The sequence below is a fragment of the Salvelinus alpinus genome, chromosome 9, assembly GCF_045679555.1.
Source record: "Salvelinus alpinus chromosome 9, SLU_Salpinus.1, whole genome shotgun sequence".
Taxonomy (NCBI): domain Eukaryota; kingdom Metazoa; phylum Chordata; class Actinopteri; order Salmoniformes; family Salmonidae; genus Salvelinus; species Salvelinus alpinus.
The window spans coordinates 21,936,222-21,955,532 of record NC_092094.1 but is presented as its reverse complement, the minus strand read 5'-3'; the positions used below and the strand labels follow the sequence as shown (position 1 = coordinate 21,955,532).

The window sequence follows — 19,311 nt, the reverse complement described above, 5'->3', positions numbered from 1 at the left end:
TCCGTCCTCATGATGCCATCTATTTTGTTTAGTGCACCAGTTCCTCCTGCAGCAAAGCACCCTCACAACATGATTTTGCCACCCCCGTGCTTCACAGTTGGGATGGTGTTCTTTGGCTTGCAAGCCTCCCCCTTTTTCCTCCAAACATAAAGATGGTCATTATGGCCAAACAGTTATATTTCTGTTTCATTAGACCAGGAGGACATTTCTCCAAAAAGTACGATCTTTGTCCCCATGTGCAGTTGCAAGCCGTAGTCTGGCTTTTTTATGGCGGTTTTGGAGCAGTGGCTTCTTTCTTGCTGAGATGCCTTTCAGGTTATGTCGACATAGGACTCGTTTTACTGTGGGTATAGATACTTTTGTACCTGTTTTCTCCAGCATCTTCACAAGGTCCTTTGCTGTTGTTCTGGGATTGAGTTGCCCTTTTCGCACCAAAGTACGTGCATCTCTAGGAGACAGAACGCATCTCCTTCCTGAGCGGTATGATGGCTGCGTGGTCCCATGGGGTTTATACTTGCGTACTATTGTTTGTACAGATGAACGTGATAACTTACTTCATGCTTTGGAAATTGCTCTGAAGGATGAACCAGACTTGTGGAGGTCTACAATTTTTTTTCTGAGGTCTTGGCTGATTTCTTTTGATTTTCCCATGATGTCAAGCAAAGAGGCACTGAGTTTGAAGGTAGGCATCCACAGGTACACCTCCAATTGACTCAAATGTTGTCAATTAGCCTATCAGAAGCTTTTAAAGCCATGACGTAATTTTCTGGAATTTTCCAAGCTGTTTAAAGGCACAGTCAACTCAGTGTATGTAAACCTCTGACCCACTGGAATTGTGATACAGTGAATTATAAGTGAAATAATCTGTCTGTAAACAATTGTTGGAAAATGTACTGGTGTCATGCACAAAGTGGATGTCCTAACTGACTTTCCAAAACTATAGTTTTCAACAAGAAATTTGTGGAGTGGTTGAAAAACGAGTTTTAATGACCTAAGTGTATGTAAACTTCCGACTTCAACTGTATTTCTGAAACGACAACATTGTATCAGATATAGCTATCGGAAACAATACACTCTTAGAAAAAAGGGTTATTTAGCTGTCCCCATAGGAGAGCCCTTTTTGGTTCCAAGTAGAACCCTCTGTGGAAAGGATTCTACATAGAACCCTAAATGGTTCTAACTGGAACCAAAAAGTGTTCTTCAAATGTTTATCCTATGGGAACAGCTGAAGAATCATAGAATCCTTTTAGGTTCTACATAGCACATTTTTTTCTAAGGGTGTACCTATAGATTTTCACAGTGCCAGGTTGGCTATTCCCTTTATAATTCAAAGTTTTTTCAATCCAATTAATCCCATGTGCGGTAGCCTAATCACTCACCACAACCTCTTCATCATTTGCATCTCCACAGGTGCCCCCCTGGTCACATGATGAAGAAGAATGCCTCGGGGAAGGTCTGCGTCTACACGCTGTGCGCCAGCAGGCCCTGTCGCCATGGCATCTGTGTGGCCCACTCTCCCTCCAAGTACTCGTGTCACTGCTCGGAGGGCTATCGCGGGCGCCACTGTGAGGTCTCTCTGGCACTGTACCACAACGACGACGACAACACGCTGAGCCTCAGCTCTGCGTTTGCCATCAGTATCTGTGTCCTGGCCTTCCTAGGTAGCTATATGGACTATGTCATCTACTACCTGTGGTGACCATACCATCTTTCATCCGCACTCTCTCATCTGGTTTCACGTAGTTCAATCTGATTTAATCTGGTTTTGGTTGTTCCCAAGGCTGGAATTCAACAGAACACACCATATTAACGTTTATGCAGTGTCTTTATTTATAAACTGGGTACACAGATTTCTAGATCTGAGAACTGAATGCTTCAACCTGTGAGACGTGTCAACCTGGTAATAGGTTCTTGCAGTACCCAAATCATCTGTGATTTTATTTGGCCATGGGAAAAAGAGATACTGCACTGGAATGTGGGTTCGATGGTATTGAGCCCCAAGTGTTTTGTTAGTTTAGGCCTCAAGGTCTGTGAGTGGGCTCAGTCAGTGTGGCTGCAAAGGTCCTGGCTAGAAACATTGATTTTGTCGACTCTGTGAGCCACAAGAAAAAACTCTGAAAGCTTTCACTGGGTCCCAGTTCAAAAGGTTTGGGGGCCTTCAGTCATCCCCTCCTCACATCTATTTGGTCTTTCCTGATGTTTGTGAAGTAAATTCAGACTTTTATTTGTCATCCTCCTTTGTCTTACCTTTTTATCTGACTTGTTTTATCTCGTCTGTTTGTCATTCCAGTTCTGTTATGTCTGTTTTTATCTCTCCCTCCGTATTTCTTTGTCAATTACTTTCTTCTCCATTCTTCCTTTAACCTAAATGTGTCCATGTCTGGCTCATTCCACCAATTCAGTGCCTTTTGTGTAACTTGGTCAAACAAAAACTCAACAACAACATTCTGCTACAAAGAGACATGTTCTTTCTTCATAAAAAAAAAACACGTTTTCCCAATCTGAAGAGCGCCAAATAAAGAAACAGTGTTGACGATGTCTTTGTAAATCAATCATAAATCCCCTTGTGACAGGCGGAATGGAAACTTGTGTGCAACAGGGAGTGGCAATTGAATGCAAGCTTCACAAAAAAATGACATTGTTATTAAAACATTTATAGCCTGTTTTTCTATGGGTAACAGGGTTGAGGTGTTATGCCTGACCAGCTCAGTTTTCCACCACAAAACACCAGAAAATGGCCAAAAAGAGTAGAACCAGTTCACCTGCTTGTACAATATGATTTGACTATTAGATGTTCAATGTTTCTTTTGAAATAAATATGTAAAAAGGAATAGTTTTACCATATAAATAAAAAAAAGAATTCAGTTCACATAACATGGCCGACCCAAAAATGAGGGACAGACGTAAATGAATCACTAATCACATTAAATAAATAATAATCTCCATAAATTACTTTGTCAAAGCAACAAAATAACTAGGCTTTACAATGATGGTGAAACAGGGTTGATGAAGGGAACTTTAGCAAGCCTTTACTCATATAAAAAATCTGATTAAATTATTTATGTAGTCTATATTAAAGTGCATTTCATTTAATATAACAGGCTTTAAAATTCAATATTTGTGCACAATTTCTGTTTAATATATAAAAGGGACGCAAAAGACACTCATTTCATGGAACAACCCGTTTGTTTCTGACACGTAGTAAGCTGTGTTGTTGTGTCCAGTGCAGAGGGCTATCTCTCCATGGAGTTACTACTATACAGTTTATGAGGCTCTCTGTCACCAACAGGGTTATAAAATGGTCTGACGATTCAATACACTGTCTCTACTAGCTCTATAACTGACTCAACAACCCAACACCTTCCTGGGGCACTTGGCTGGTGAATTGCAACATCAGTTATTTTGACACTCTGGCTCCCTGAGAGAAACCGATAAAACGATACTTCAGTATTTGATATAATGAATACAAAGATAACAAACGGAGGCCTTGGCATCATTTATAAACATTCATGTGTTGAATGTGTAAATTAAACTGCCTGGTGCCGTCATGTAAGGTACCTAGTTGCTACAGTTACTTTAGTTCCTGGCATTTATAAGCTGCACTCAAACTTTTGACCTCCAGATTAATTAGTCTATTTCCTCAATATATATCAAATGAGAGGTCGCCAAGAGTTTATATGAACTTTTCTCCAACCTTCTCTGTAACAGGAAATACAGTACAGGAGCTAGCAACACTTGTCTGTCTCTTACAAGACTCAGGCTACAGTTCTTAGACTAGGGCAGACTGGGTCTTTAACAGGATAATACGGTTGAAGGTCCTTTCATGAACTGTTAAAGTTGTTGTCATGGCGACCACCTCATCTTCCTCCCTTTACGTCATAACTGAGAGAATGAGTCAGCATCAGACAAGGCTTGGTGGAGATGACAGAGTTGTGTCTGTGTGCATGCATGCGCGTGTGTTTGTGTGCGCATGTGTTCGTGTGCCTGCAAGTGACAAACAGGCCTCATAGGCCCAGACAGACTGCGACACCGGGACAAGACGCACACACATTACACACAACACACACTAAGGCGGGGTGAAGTCACGCTGCTAAATTAAACTGGAACTCTCTGTCTCTGCTCCTCTGCCTCAAACTCCATTAAAAGTGATCATCCATAATTCAGATTGACATAACCCATCAGACTGGCTGATTGCCGAGTTCAACTTTTGCTACAGACAGAACCAGAGACGGGCACATTTGGGCAATATAAGTATGCTTCATTAAGCCTGTTAAATGGGTTTGAAATTCAAAATTTAAAAGCTTTATTGTCCATCACATTTACATTTTTACTGTTGTGTTGTTTGATTTTATATTCAATGAAGAAGAAAATATTCAATTGCCTTTCCATATAGAATGGGAATGGATGTAAATAGTCGTAAAAGTGCCTGTATTTTTGTATTAGAACATACTTTAACTAATAAAGCCTTCTCACACCATTTCTCTTCTCTCATCTGTCTCCAATTTATGTCCTTCTTTTCTCCTTGCAATGTATATTTTCTCTCCATTTTCTATGTTGTATATCATAGAGTTTCTGACACATGCATTAACATGCATAAATGTTTCATGTGTACATCATACTGATTTATCCGTGTCATACCATTCATGTTACTGTAAACATTCAACCGAACATCCCAAGACCACCATGGTTGGTGGATAACCTCAAAGCAGCAGCATGTGGATTGATGGATAGGAGCTGTGTAAGGTCTCCAGCCTGAGTTATATTGATATATTTGAAGATATCACAACACGACCACTGCACATCTCTGTGTGTGTCTGTGTGTGTTTTCATCTGAGTCTGTATATGTGCGTAAGCACGTGTGTTCTTCATTGTCAATGGCTTGGTGCGTGTGTGTGCGTCCATTTCTCTGTGTGTGGTAAAGCCCCACTGATGGGTGTGTTGACTGATTGGCACATAGATGTGTGGAGCTGGTAATACTGTGGTTGAGGGGAGGTCTGAGTACTGCTGGTAATACTGTGGTTGAGGGGGAGGTCTGAGTACTGCTGGTAATACTGTGGTTGAGGGGGAGGTCTGAGTACTACTGGTAATACTGTGGTTGAGGGGGAGGTCTGAGTACTGCTGGTAATACTGTGGCTGAGGGGAGGTCTGAGTACTGCTGGTAATACTGTGGTTGAGGGGGAGGTCTGAGTACTGCTGGTAATACTGTGGTTGAGGGGGAGGTCTGAGTACTGCTGGTAATACTGTGGTTGAGGGGGAGGTCTGAGTACTGCTGGTAATACTGTGGTTGAGGGGAGGTCTGAGTACTGCTGGTAATACTGTGGTTGAGGAGGAGGTCTGAGTACTGCTGGTAATACTGTGGTTGAGGGGGAGGTCTGAGTACTGCTGGTAATACTGTGGTTGAGGAGGAGGTCTGAGTACTGCTGGTAATACTGTGTTTGAGGGTAGGTCTGAGTACTGCTGGTAATACTGTGGTTGAGGGGAGGTCTGAGTACTGCTGGTAATACTGTAGTTGAGGGGAGGTCTGAGTACTGCTGGTAATACTGTGGTTGAGGGGGAGGTCTGAGTACTGCTGGTAATACTGTGGTTGAGGGGGAGGTCTGAGTACTGCTGGTAATACTGTGGTTGAGGGGAGGTCTGAGTACTGCTGGAAATACTGTGGTTGAGGGGGAGGTCTGAGTACTGCTGGTAATACTGTGTTTGAGGGGAGGTCTGAGTACTGCTGGTAATACTGTGGTTGAGGGGTAGGTCTGAGTACTGCTGGTAATACTGTGGCTGAGGGGGAGGTCTGAGTACTGCTGGTAATACTGTGGTTGAGGGGGAGGTCTGAGTACTGCTGGTAATACTGTGGCTGAGGGGGAGGTCTGAGTACTGCTGGTAATACTGTGGTTGAGGGGGAGGTCTGAGTACTGCTGGTAATACTGTGGTTGAGGGGGAGGTCTGAGTACTGCTGGTAATACTGTGGTTGAGGGGTAGGTCTGAGTACTGCTGGTAATACTGTGGTTGAGAGGGAGGTCGGACTACTGCTGTTAATACTGTGGTTGAGGGGGAGGTCTGAGTACTGCTGGTAATACTGTGGTTGGGGGGAGGTCTGAGTACTGCTGGTAATACTGTGGTTGAGGGGGAGGTCTGAGTACTGCTGGTAATACTGTGTTTGAGGGGAGGTCTGAGTACTGCTGGTAATACTGTGGTTGAGGGGTAGGTCTGAGTACTGCTGGTAATACTGTGGCTAAGGGGGAGGTCTGAGTACTGCTGGTAATACTGTGGTTGAGGGGGAGGTCTGAGTACTGCTGGTAATACTGTGGCTGAGGGGGAGGTCTGAGTACTGCTGGTAATACTGTGGTTGAGGGGGAGGTCTGAGTACTGCTGCGATCGTAGCTCATCTGGATTCCTCAGCGTGTTTCTCTGGATCTGTACAGCACAGTGGAGGGGATGGAGCAAGGTTAGCTGATCAATAGAACTCTACAGTACATATACCTCCAGCACACACTGAGCAGGCCTGGGGAAGCTTAGCTGGAGATTTACCTTTTTACAGTGAGCCTTTTTCTAATCAACATTTTCTATTTATTTTTTATGGTGGATTTGAAAACATATTCAGTTGAGTGACCTTGATGAGTGTGATATGGGTTCAGTAAACCATTACTTCAGTCTAATGTGATTACCGCAATGCACTTTATCAAAGAATCCTCAATTATTAAATTGATGAATGGATGCTTCCAAACCTACTGCACAAGCAAAGCACAATAGAAAAGATCCCAGTTCTGGTGCATCACCTTTTAGTGTGAGAGATTAAAGTCGTACGGAGTCAAAAGAGACAAGGAGAGCGGAAAGAAACACAGAGAGTCAAACAAGAATGAGCGAGAGAATGAGAGAGATAAAGAAATGAGAAATGAAGCGGGAGACAAAGAGGGATGGTAGACAGGAGAAGAAATATTGGTTGAGATTAATTAACTTTAAAGGTCAGTTCAGCATACTGTATATTTCAACACAAAATAGATGTGATTGATGTCAGTGCTTCAGCAGCATTCCTACAACGCTCTCACAACATTCCAGGGAGTGTAGGTTCTGTGAACAGGGTTGAGGGTTTTAAGGGGCGTCACAACAGAAGAATACATCTCTAGTACTTTGTTTTACAGGATTGGATAAGTGCAGATTAGCAATGTGATGGAAAGACAACAAACCCTGTCCATTCTCAATGACTGCTTTTTTACAAAGAAAGGCTGGTATTGAGAGTTAGTGTGTATCTCATATCTGGGTGTAAAGTGTCAATTTTGTGTTGTTGGCTCATCTATCTGACATGTTGTACCATAAGAACTGAGGCACAAAATGTGCTTATCGGGTACCACACCCCTCTCCCCCATTCATCTTCACAGTCCATTTTAACTTCTTTATTACAAATCGTTGCTGACTGTCTGGGACACTGATTTATTTCTAGTGTTTTTAATTGATAGGACATTGTGTGAAGACGTCTACCCTTGTCCCTGTCCTAACTTGCTCTATGGCGACCCCCCCCCCCCCCCCCAGTGCTGATGTTTGGCCTGTTCCTGTACTCCTGCTGGAGGAGACACAAGGGCCTGAAGGAGAGCGTCTACCACGTATCAGCACACCACGGAGAATGGGAGGACATCCGAGAGAACGTGCTTAACTATGATGAGGAGGGCGGAGGGGAGCAGGACCAGGTACAGATAGAGACACTGAATCCCAAATCTAGCCAGAGTCCCTGGTTGCCCCCATAGGCACTTGTGTAGAACAAAAAGGATGGGATCGGTTTAAACAGTTTGATAATTGCTTCCCCATACCTTCTGATAGGCTGGGTGAAGTTTACACCTATCCAGATATACAGGAGTGCCTATAGTGTGTAGGAGCTAGTAGATGATTGGGAATTCAAGGAGACACTGGTATTCAGACAGAGGTAGTAAAGCAGGACCAGGTACAATACAGCTACTGCTATTTAGACAGGACACGGACAGTAGAGGAAAAGTCTATCCTTCAACACAGCACAACTACCAATATCTTATAGATCAATGTAGTGGTCATATGAGCCAACAGTATGGCTCATAAGACCACTACAATACAGTAGAGTAGAATCCAATTTTATTGATTCCCTTAGGGCAATTAGTATCAAAGCTACAGCTATGCATCCGACACACACCTGTACAACAACTCACACAGGAGAAACGATACAAATCATAGATAAACACAAACAATATTAACCAAGGAAGCATGGGAAGATATTCACAGTTTACATAGTGAGTGTTAGTTTGGTAGCACAGCTAGGGGAGGACTGGTGTTGGAAGACGCTTGGAAATGAACACCAAACTAATGATCCTAGGAGAGTCAATTAGGAGAAATGATGTGAGTAGATACTTTAGAGAATGATAGCAGCCAAAAGACTGTATTAGCATGTGCAGCGCGTTTGAGGGCTCCTACTATTTTAATCTAGTCAACTGGGTCGGACTTCCAACTTCACTGGCTGATCCCTCCTGGTGACGCTGTTGGAGTCATGTCCAACCGGTTCATCAGAAGGGATCAGCCAATCGTGAAGAATAAAATGGGACTACTTCAAAATGAAGATAGCCTCAATGCCACTTCCCATGCTGTCACAGATGCTGTAAATAGCACCGATACAAAGATGAGTTCCCGTATTTATCTCTACGGTAGATGCCATTAGTCCTTAATGCCTGTATTTGTTTAATTGCGCTGGTAATAGCACTTTTACCCACTGCAATCTGACAATTAATTACAAGTTTGGCCAATTAATGGGGCTGTTGCTGCCAACGTTGACACTTGGGCCGCATGTCTTTTTCTTAGGTAGAAATAAAAATCATCGCAGCATTTTTCATAGACAAATATGATTATAAATGCATGTCCTGCTGTTGAGTGTTTTCTATTAGTCTATTGGTCTTTATTGTGAGCGGACCAACTAATTGGGCGTCACTCTAAAGTGGGAAGGTGGAACAAACGAGTCAGGAGTAGGTTTCTTGATTGAACACAATTCTATATTGAGGGCATTTGGTCAACACAAACACTCCAACATAATCAATGAAAATCTTCTTCTCCAGATTAAACAGGAACACAATATGATTGTCTTTTAAACTATAACAAAAGTCACCGGATTGTCACCGTCTTAATGGTTCTTCATAGATAGCTCCTCTCTCTCGGTGACCATCTTCCAGAGTTAGTTCTTCCCCCCCTCCTGTTGGTTCCATACTCTCTCTTATAGGGGAAGGAGAATATCTCATTAGCAGTGTCAGCTGTGCTCAATTGCCTCTGGTTACCTTGTCTCCCATGCCTTGTTGGGCTACCATCCGTGAGCCCAGCCTGCCCTCTGGTGGTCCTTCCACATACCTTCCCCCTCAGGACCGAACCGGAGGGTCGGGCGCCAGACGCACCGTCTTGGTCGCGTCGGGACAGCGCGTCTGCATTCCCGTTCCTCGATCCGGCCCTGTGGATGACATGGAAAGAGAACGGTTGTAAAGACAAAAACCATCTGGCTATTCTGTTGTTACTGTTTCTCTTACCAGCCATCCACGTGAGGGGCGCATGGTCCGTAACTAATGCAAACCTCCGACCCAGTAGGTAGTACCGGAGATAATCGAGGGCCCACTTAATGGCTAAGGCCTCTTTCTCTACGGTAGCATACCTCTGTTCCCGATCGCTGAGCTTCCTACTTATGAAGAGAATCGGCTTCTCTGCTTCGCCTTTACCCTGAGCTAGTACGGCCCCGAGCCCCGTATCCGAGGCGTCGACCTGCACAATGAACTCTTGTGAGAAGTCCGGAGCCTGTAGGACGGGATCAGAACACAGGCCATCTTTTAGCAATTGAAAGGCCTCTTCCGTCTCGTCTTTCCACTCTACCTGGTTTGGCAAGTTTTTCTTGATGAGGTTTGTGAGGGGATTGGCAATGGTTGCATATCCCGGGATAAAACGGCGATAATATCCCGTTATCCCTAAGAAGGCCCGAACGTCCCGCTTGGTCCGGGGTCGCGGCCAGTCCCGAATTGCCCTGGTCTTCTCTGCCTGTGGGCGTATTTTCCCATTCCCCACGGTGTACCCCAGGTATTCCGCTTCGGACAGGCCCAGGCAGCATTTATTTGGATTGGCCGTCAACCCTGTGGCTTCCAAACTCACGAGCACCGCCCGTAATCGCAGGAGGTGACTATCCCAGTCCTCGCTGTGGATAACCACATCGTCTATGTACGCCGCTGCATACTCTTGATGGGGCCGTAGAATGGCATCCATGAGGCGTTGGAAAGTTGCAGCGGCACCATGCAGTCCGAAGGGCATCCTCACATACTGGAAAAGCCCCTCTGGTGTGGCGAAGGCAGTCTTTGGGCGATCCTCCGGAGCCACCGGCACTTGCCAATATCCCTTCGTCAAATCCAGGGTGGTGATGAACTTGGCCTTTCCTAAGCGCTCCAAGAGTTCATCCACGCGGGGCATGGGATACGCATCGAATGTAGAGATGGCATTCACGGCCCTAAAGTCGTTGCAGAGTCTCATACTACCATCGGATTTGGGGACCAGGACTATGGGACTGGACCACTCACTCATCGATGGCTCGATCACACCCATCCTCAACATCTCCCTTACCTCGTTCTTAGCGATGACTCGGCGAGCCTCAGGAATCCTGTAAGGGTGGATATGCACCTTCTTGCCGGGTTCAGTGTGGATATGGTGAAACAGGACATCTGTTTGTCCTGGGAATGGAGAGAATATTCGACCGAAGTTCATAATCAGCTTGTCTAGCTGTCTTGACTGCTCCGGCAGGAGAGTTTGACCACGGCGCACCTGTGGTAGAGCCTCCTCTTTTCCTTTTCCCTCCAGGGCCATCAAAGCCACCTCCTCCTCTCTTCCATGGTACGTCTTCAACAGGTTTATGTGATAGAGTTGGACCTTCTTCCTTCTATCAGGTTGCTTGATGAGGTAATTGACCGGTGAGACCCTTTTCATTACCTCGTATGGCCCCCTCCACTGTGCCAGCAAGCGATGTTCGGCCGTGGGCACGAGCACCATCACTTTCTCTCCCACGGTGAACTCACGGGGGGTCGCGGACTTATCATAGGCCCGGCCTTGGGTCCTTTGTGCCTTCTCCATATGCTCCTTGACTATGGGCCACACTGCTGACAGGCGGTCTCTCATCAGGGTAATATGTTCTATTGTGGATCGAAAGGGGCATGGTTGGGTCTCCCAGGTCTCCTTGGCTAAGTCGAGGATCCCTCGACAGGGTCTGCCATAGAGCAATTCAAACGGAGAGAATCCAGTGGATGCTTGGGGTACTTCTCGCAGGGCAAACATTAAGTGTGGGAGAAGCATGTCCCAGTTTTTCCCGTCTCGGGACACCACTCTTCTCAACATGCTTTTAATCGTTTTGTTCAAGCGTTCACACAACCCGTCTGTTTGAGGGTGGAATATGCTTGTACGTATCTGTTGAACCTGATACAACCGACACAAGTCTTTCATCAACCGGGACATGAATGGGGTTCCCTGATCAGTTAAGATCGTCTTGGGGAGGCCCACCCGAGAGAACATCATGAATAATTCCTTGGCAATTCCCTTTGACGACATGTTACGCAGGGGTATGGCCTCCGGGAACTTGGTAGCGTAATCTATGACCACTAGGATGTACTCGTGTCCTCTGGCGGATTTTGGGAGGGGTCCTACGAGGTCCATAGCTATGCGTTCAAAGGGAGTCTCTATGATGGGGAGAGGAATCAAAGGGTTACGTAGGTGTGGCCGTGGAGCTGTACGTTGACATTGATCACACGTCCTACAATACCTGGCCACATCCCGGGTGACCCGGGGCCAATAGAATCTCTGCATGATTCTGTCAATAGTCTTGTCTCGTGCCAGGTGTCCTCCTAGGACGTGGGAATGGGCTAACTGTAGAACTGTATCCCTGTATGGTCTAGGCACCATTAGTAATTCCTGGTTTTCCCCCCTTCGTCGTACGACCCAGTATAAGAGACCCCGCCTGATTGCATAGTAAGGAAGAGGGGGCTCACCTGATCCGTCGACGTTCCTCCCGTCGATCACCTTCACCTTCCTCATGGCCTCCCTTAGGTCTGGGTCTCTATGCTGCGAGGTGCCGAACTGTCCTTTTAATTCCTGTGGCAGATCAACCTCGGTAGAGGGATGTGGAGGTTGTTCCCCATCCCCCTCAGGGGTGACCGATGAGAATCCCTTCCAGGTTCCCTCCTCGGATGGAGCTTCAAATATATCCCTTAGCGCCTGGTTGCTTCTTCCTTCCTCTGTTGTGTATAACCCTTCACAGGTGTCTTCATCGGTGGTTTCCTGGAATATCTGTCGTAAACGTTGGGTCGCTATTTCTTCCTCTGCTGCAGAGGACGAGGACGCAGCTACGTCTCCTTGTAGGACTACTACCTCGGGCTTGGGTTTTCTCTTCTTTCCTGTCCCCCTTCTTCCCGTGCATAACGTCATCTGCCGAAGCTCCTTATATAGGGGACAGTCTCTCCCGATCAATAATGGTACCTTCAGCTGGGGCACTTTCCCTGCCCTGACTGTACACCTTCCTTTTGGAGTGAGAATAGGTAGATTCACAGTGGGGTAATAGTGGGTGTCTCCATGGATACAGGATACGGCTACTTTATCTGGTAGCAGTGTTGCGGAGGTCACCAGCCGCTCCTCTACTAACGTAACCATACTTCCCGAGTCGAGAATGGCTACCACATCTTGTCCTTCGACTCGAACTGGAATCTCTGGGGCTGGGGCTATTTCTGCTAACCAACAGTGTTGATCCTGCCCCCTCAAACCAAGATGTGTGGGGGTGGACCGTGATGACTCTGTGACCATGGGCTCGTCCTTGCTAGGACATTGTGGGGCATAATGGTCGGGAGACTGACATTTATAACACCGACCCTGCTGTGTGGGGGATGACTTCTCCCACCTCCGTAGGGGATTTGTACGTTTCGGTGGCGGACGCGCCGGGGTGTGTCGTGGTACGGGATTGGAAGAATCCTTCCGTTCCTCCTTGTCACTTTTTAACAACTCCCCTGTAGACCGATATGTTTCCACCGCCTGTGCTATGTCGTCGGCTGACAACGGGTTGGCTTGCCCCACAACCCTTTTTAAGTCACTGGGTAATTCCCTCAATATCTTGTCCACTACGAGAGTCTCTATCACCTGTCCTACTCCCTTCTCAGGTTCTAGCCACTGTTTCGTCAGTCGTATTAATGCAAAGATCTGGGCACGGACGGGTTGGTCAGCTGTATAGGCCCTATCTCTGGCAGTCAGCTGGTACCGGGATAGGATCTCGGTTTTTAGTCGCCCATAGTCCGCAGCTTCGCGGGCATCCAAGTCAAAATAGGCTTCCTGAGCCACCCCGGTCAAAAGAGGGGCTAATGCGCTCGCCCATTCTGTGGGCGGCCACTCTTCCAAGGTGGCCGTCCTTTCGAAGGTCATGAGGAAGGCCTCAATATCATCCTCCTTGGAGAGACGAGGTAAGATGGCGTGAGCAGCCGCTCTTGGCTTAACTCTAGGTTCTTCTCGCCGGCTCAGCTGTTGTTGCAGGAGTTCTATGGTTGTATGCTGTGCCGTGATCAATTGTTGTAGTAGGGCGTTATCCATCGTTCTTGAATGGTTCCTCCGGGTCTACTGGAAGAATCTTGAATTACTCACTTATCCTTGTGTCACTCGTCCACCTAATGCCCACATTCTCCACCAATGTGAGCGGACCAACTAATTGGGCGTCACTCTAAAGTGGGAAGGTGGAACAAACGAGTCAGGAGTAGGTTTCTTGATTGAACACAATTCTATATTGAGGGCATTTGGTCAACACAAACACTCCAACATAATCAATGAAAATCTTCTTCTCCAGATTAAACAGGAACACAATATGATTGTCTTTTAAACTATAACAAAAGTCACCGGATTGTCACCGTCTTAATGGTTCTTCATAGATAGCTCCTCTCTCTCGGTGACCATCTTCCAGAGTTAGTTCTTCCCCCCCCTCCTGTTGGTTCCATACTCTCTCTTATAGGGGAAGGAGAATATCTCATTAGCAGTGTCAGCTGTGCTCAATTGCCTCTGGTTACCTTGTCTCCCATGCCTTGTTGGGCTACCATCCGTGAGCCCAGCCTGCCCTCTGGTGGTCCTTCCACATTATTAACAGGTCATCTCTAATCAACTATCTCATCTTCTTCTTCATCTCTCTCCCTCCCTCTCTCTCTGTGTGTTTCTGTCTCCCTCCCTCTCTCTCTGTGTGTTTCTGTCTCCCTCCCCCTCTCTCTCTATCCGTCTCCCTCCCTCTCTCTCTGTGTGTTTATCTCCCTCTCTCTGTCTCTCGCTCTCTCTCTTTCTCTCTCTGTGTCTCTGTATCTCTCTCTCTCTCTCTGTGTCTCTCTCTCTCTGTGTCTCTGTATCTCTCTCTCTCTCTCTCTGTCTCTGTATCTCTCTCTCTCTCTCTGTGTCTCTGTATCTCTATCTCGCTCTCTGAGTGTCTCTGTATCTCTCTCTGTGTGTCTCTGTATCTCTCTCTCTCTCTATGTCTCTGTATCTCTCTCTCTCTGTGTGTCTCTGTATCTCTCCCTCTCTGTGTGTCTCTGTATCTCTCCCTCTCTGTGCGTCTCTGTATCTCTCTCTTTCTCTCTATGTCTCTGTATCTCTCTCTCTCTCTCTGTGTCTCTGTATCTCTCCCTCTCTGTGTGTCTCTGTATCTCTCCCTCTCTGTGTGTCTCTGTATCTCTCTCTCTGTGTGTCTCTGTATCTCTCTCTGTGTGTCTCTGTATCTCTCTCTCTTTCTATGTGTCTCTGTATCTCGCTCTCTCTGTGTGTCTCTGTGTGTCTCTCTCTGTGTGTCTCTGTGTGTGTCTCTCTCTGTGTCTCTGTATCTCTCTCTCCCTCCCTCCAGAATGTCTTCAACATGGTGGAGTTACAGAGGTCTCTGCAGCCCAGCCCAGCCCAGTCACTGAGATACAGCTACCCACAATGCATAATCTCCTACCCTCAGACGACCAAGCCACCGGACACCAAGAATGGGACCAAACCAAAAGGATCAAACGGACCCAAAAACGGCAGCACGGCGATCGCCCTGCGTCTGGCCCACCCTCCGTCCGGGTCGGCTACCCTCCCCTCTCCCCTCGCCATGCGGCGATCCCATAAGTCCCTGTCCTTCTCCAGTCAGGACCTGGCCCGCTACCTGTGTGAGGTCATAAGGGACACGGACCATCCCCTGGGGGACAACCCTGGCTACATGACCTCACCGCGTCTCCTGTCCAATAGGGGGCAGCATGGTGGTCTAGCCGTGCGCTCACTTAGCTCCCTCGGTGCTGGAGGTCAGGGGTCAGAGGTTAGGGTTCAGGGGAGTCAGGAGAGCCTGGAGCGTCAGAGAGCCCAGAGCCCACGGCTGGACAGGCTCAAAGCCCTGCGAGCTGTAGTCAGTGAGCTCAGAGTGGACGCTGCTGTAGACTCTGCTGCCACCAAGAGCACAGAGGGACAGAAGGACACAAAGTGAAGGAGAGGGAGGCCAGGGGGCCCAACTGTGAGAAGAGAGCATAAGACTGGAGTTGTGACATTTTGAAATCGATTGATCCAAAGATGGTGTTGGGGAAAAAAACAAATGAGAACAAATATTTAAGAAATGTACATTTCTGATTTGTAATCCCTTTGTAAAGTATTCTATGGGTGGATTGTGGCAAAAATGTGATGCATCTCTGATGTGACATATTTTACAACCAATCTGGAAAAGCAGCACCATTTTCTTGGCAATGCCCTGTCTATACCCCACAAAATGTTTACATACCCTACATTACTCATCTCATATGTATATACTGTACTCGATACCATCTACTGCATCTTGCCTATGCCATCACTCATTCATATATCTTTATGTACATATTCTTTATCCCTTTACACTTGTGTGTATAAGGTAGTAGTTGTGGAATTGTTAGGTTAGATTACTCGTTGGTTATTACTGCATTGTCGGAACTAGAAGCACAAGCATTTCGCTACGCTCACATTAACATCTGCTAACCATGTATATGTGTGACAAATAAAATTTGATTTGATTTGATTTGAAATATATGTAAAAGAAGGCAAAAGTAATCTCGATTTTAAATAGGGTTCCTTTTTTGTTGTTGATAATTATCGTAATATAATTTCTGTGAGAAAAAAGTAATATTTTGTTTGTTTTGTTTTGATTCAATGCCTTTTAAATAAATGAAAATCTTTGATAAAGAAATCAGAAAAACATTTAGAAATTGATGTCTATATAGCCTCGTTATTTTTATTTTATTGTTACATTTTAAATCTTTTTTTAACTTTAGTTTATTTAGTAAATATTTTCTTAAAACTGTATTGTTGGTTAAGGGCTTGTAAATAAGCATTTCACGGTAAGGTCTACTACACCTGTTGTATTCAGGGCATGTGAAAAATACAATTTGATTTGATTTGATGTTTGAACTTGAAGATGCTATTTATATTTGTCTGGCTCCAAAACTTATGGGTCTATACATGTTTCAACACAAGGCCATTATGTGTGACATCACTGTCATGGATAAGCACGTGTTACATGTCTAGACGGCACATGGATAAGCATGTGTTACATGTCTAGATGGCACACAGTAATTATATTTCTATAAAAGCAGCACTGCTTCCTTCCCCTATGAAAGCTCCAATTTCACTGCCATTTAACTGAAGTCACGCAGTGCAATTAAGTATTGAAGAGGTCAGTCTGCGGGAGCTACATATTCTTTAAGTACATGTCGGAGAACTCCAAAAGGGTCAGCAAGGTTTGGGTACAGGATATGAATGATTCATTCTGGAGCAGGAATTAACTGATCATCATCATCATATTTAAATGTCTGTTGCTAACTGCTCGAGTCACACGTTGGACATTGGAGTCATTTTAAAATGAAGCAACGTTGTGTGGTGGACGTATGTTCTCTTGTTTCTTACGTTGTCCATCTTGAGTTGGATGCTATGCTACCTTTTTGTAGCATTTTTTACAACTTTTTCAACTGAATTTCAGAGTTCTAACCAGGTCAACAGCACCTGTGTGCGCACATGGTTGATGAGGAGCTTGAGAGACAATACTCAGGGGAGTGAAGTAGTCATGGTTAGGATATTGGTACATACTGGTCCTGGTTCTCAACCCACACACTTTCCAGTCTAGACAAGTGGGTTTTAATTGCATATAATATTTAGGTGCTATTATGAATCAGTAAATAAGAGGTAGTGCACTGACATACTTAACTTGCTGAGAAATAGAGGCATGCATTTACCCAATTTAGCTTTTGATAAAGAAAATGGGTTGGTAAAAATCTGAAACAAAAAATGCATCACAAAAATGAACCTCAAAAATAGCAATGGCTTATTATCACTAACATAAGCCTTGCTACTCCAACACATTGGAATCTGTATTTCTGTACCAAGCAGTCTTCTGTCTTGATCTCAGTCTTGTATATACCTATTACCACATCCCCATCTAGTGGTAACGTCCTAGAATTGCATTTCCTCATGATTTTTTTTTTCTCCATACACATAGCTCTCCAATTGAACACTACAGGGCAGTGCTAGTCCATAAACTAGACAGCTGGGTCAGGAAAGAGCTTGGAACAGGAACAAAATACATGTTTCCCGAAATGTTTAAGTTATGCATGTACAGAAAGAAATGGCTACACAAAAGCATATTTTTTAATTTAAAGCCATCTTATCAGATCCAAATTGTTTCATTCAAAATGTTTATGTCAACACCAATTGGTGGTGTTCCATACTCTAGGCCTCTAGATGCATGCCAGGATGTCTCTTAAAACAGTTCAATTGATCCATCAGAAAGGGGCAATATCTTGGTCTCTCAAGTGATGCAGCGAAACTATCAAGCTAATGAGATCTCAGTGAAGAATGGATAGGGAGAAGAGAGAGATGTGCGAGAGGGGAAGTGGGGAGGTAGGGTATGGGGGCGGCTGCTTGATGTGAAAGCTGGAGATTGTTGGAATGAGGAGTGACAGAGCCAGAGTACTAACCCCAGCCAGTCAGTCAATCATCACTCCCACAGACGGTGTGCCCCCTACTCACCCCTGTGTCATCACACTGCGTGTGTGTCTGTGTCTGTTTGTGTGTGTGTGTGTGTTTGTGTGTGCGCTTGCATGTTTGTGCCTGCAAATGTTTACATATATCCCCAGGCTATGGATCCAGGGATGGGACATTATGGAGGACCCCTCTGTCAGTCGTGCCAAAAAGTGGGATGCGTGTCAGCTCCACAAACGGACTCATCCTCCTGCCCACCATCCCGGCTGCAAGTGCGGGACATGTCTTCTGACAGATCGACACAGCGACACAACAACACAGTGACATCACAGCGGACAAACAGAACACGAGCAGTCAGGTGGGATGTGAGGGGGTCACAGACAAGAGACGGGAGGGTGAGTGAAAGCCCTCTGATGTCAACACAGCTGGAGATATTGTGCTACACAGCTATCGCTGCACCTTACTGACATCCCTTTGTTCCCATAGGACAAGCCCATTATCAACAAGTTTTTACAAAATACAATTTGTGAATGCTGGGTAACATATAATGAGACATAATAATTTAGGGTGTTTTCTTTGTATGGAATGTATAAGAGGACAGACAGAGGTAATCTATAGAGATTGTAATTCTTAATTTTTATACTGTACCTCTGTGTAATTCTGGACTACGTCTACAGATGGCAGTCTAATCCACATCTGAGGAGTGTCACACCACTGGTCTGTGCTCACCTCAATGTCCTCAATTTTCTTTAATCTCCAATACTTTACCTGTGTGGTTCAGCTCTAACATTCACTCTGCTCTGCAATGTTGTACCAACGATATCAGAATGTTGTAGAAATGTTGTCTGTGTTGTCTGTAGAAATGTGCTGTCTACCGTTGGAGTTATTGGGATTGTCTAATGACACAAACCTGATTGATTCTAGAAGAAAGGTTGTATTGATTACATCTCCTAGCCGTGAATAATCCATGAGTTAGCATTCACCTCTGTTGTAAACCACCTCTGGATTTCCCCACCATTCTCAAGAGTTTAGCATTGTCTCCTTTTCCAACGCTTCTTGATTCCTCCAGATTCCTTCATTACTATGAAAGTGGTGCAGTCTAAGTGCCATGTCTCTGTCTATCTGTCTGTGAGAATGTGAGAGACTCTGTTGTCAAGTTTCATAAGAACACATTGGCATCGAATGTGAGACAGTCTGTTGTCTCATGTAACTTACCATTTGGTGGATACGCAGCACAGCCAACGGTCATGGAAGAAGAGGAGGGAGGAAAGGAGAGGAAGAGAGGAGGAGAGGACAGGCAGTTGGGCCTGACAGATGGGCTTAGTGTGT

At 45.4% G+C, this 19,311-nt stretch overlaps 1 protein-coding gene across 1 annotated transcript in view; it reads left to right on the top strand.

The window, feature by feature from the left end:
* LOC139584495 (neural-cadherin-like) overlaps nt 1-16,193 on the top strand; it is a 120,675-nt gene extending 104,482 nt beyond the window's left edge. The window contains exons 31-33 of the mRNA XM_071416435.1: nt 1,411-1,661; nt 7,522-7,676; nt 14,867-16,193. Of these exons, the coding sequence (XP_071272536.1) occupies nt 1,411-1,661; nt 7,522-7,676; nt 14,867-15,469 (1,009 nt within the window). The 3' untranslated portion in view covers nt 15,470-16,193. The remainder of the gene's footprint in view (nt 1-1,410; nt 1,662-7,521; nt 7,677-14,866) is intronic.
* The last annotated feature ends 3,118 nt before the right edge of the window (nt 16,194-19,311 follow it).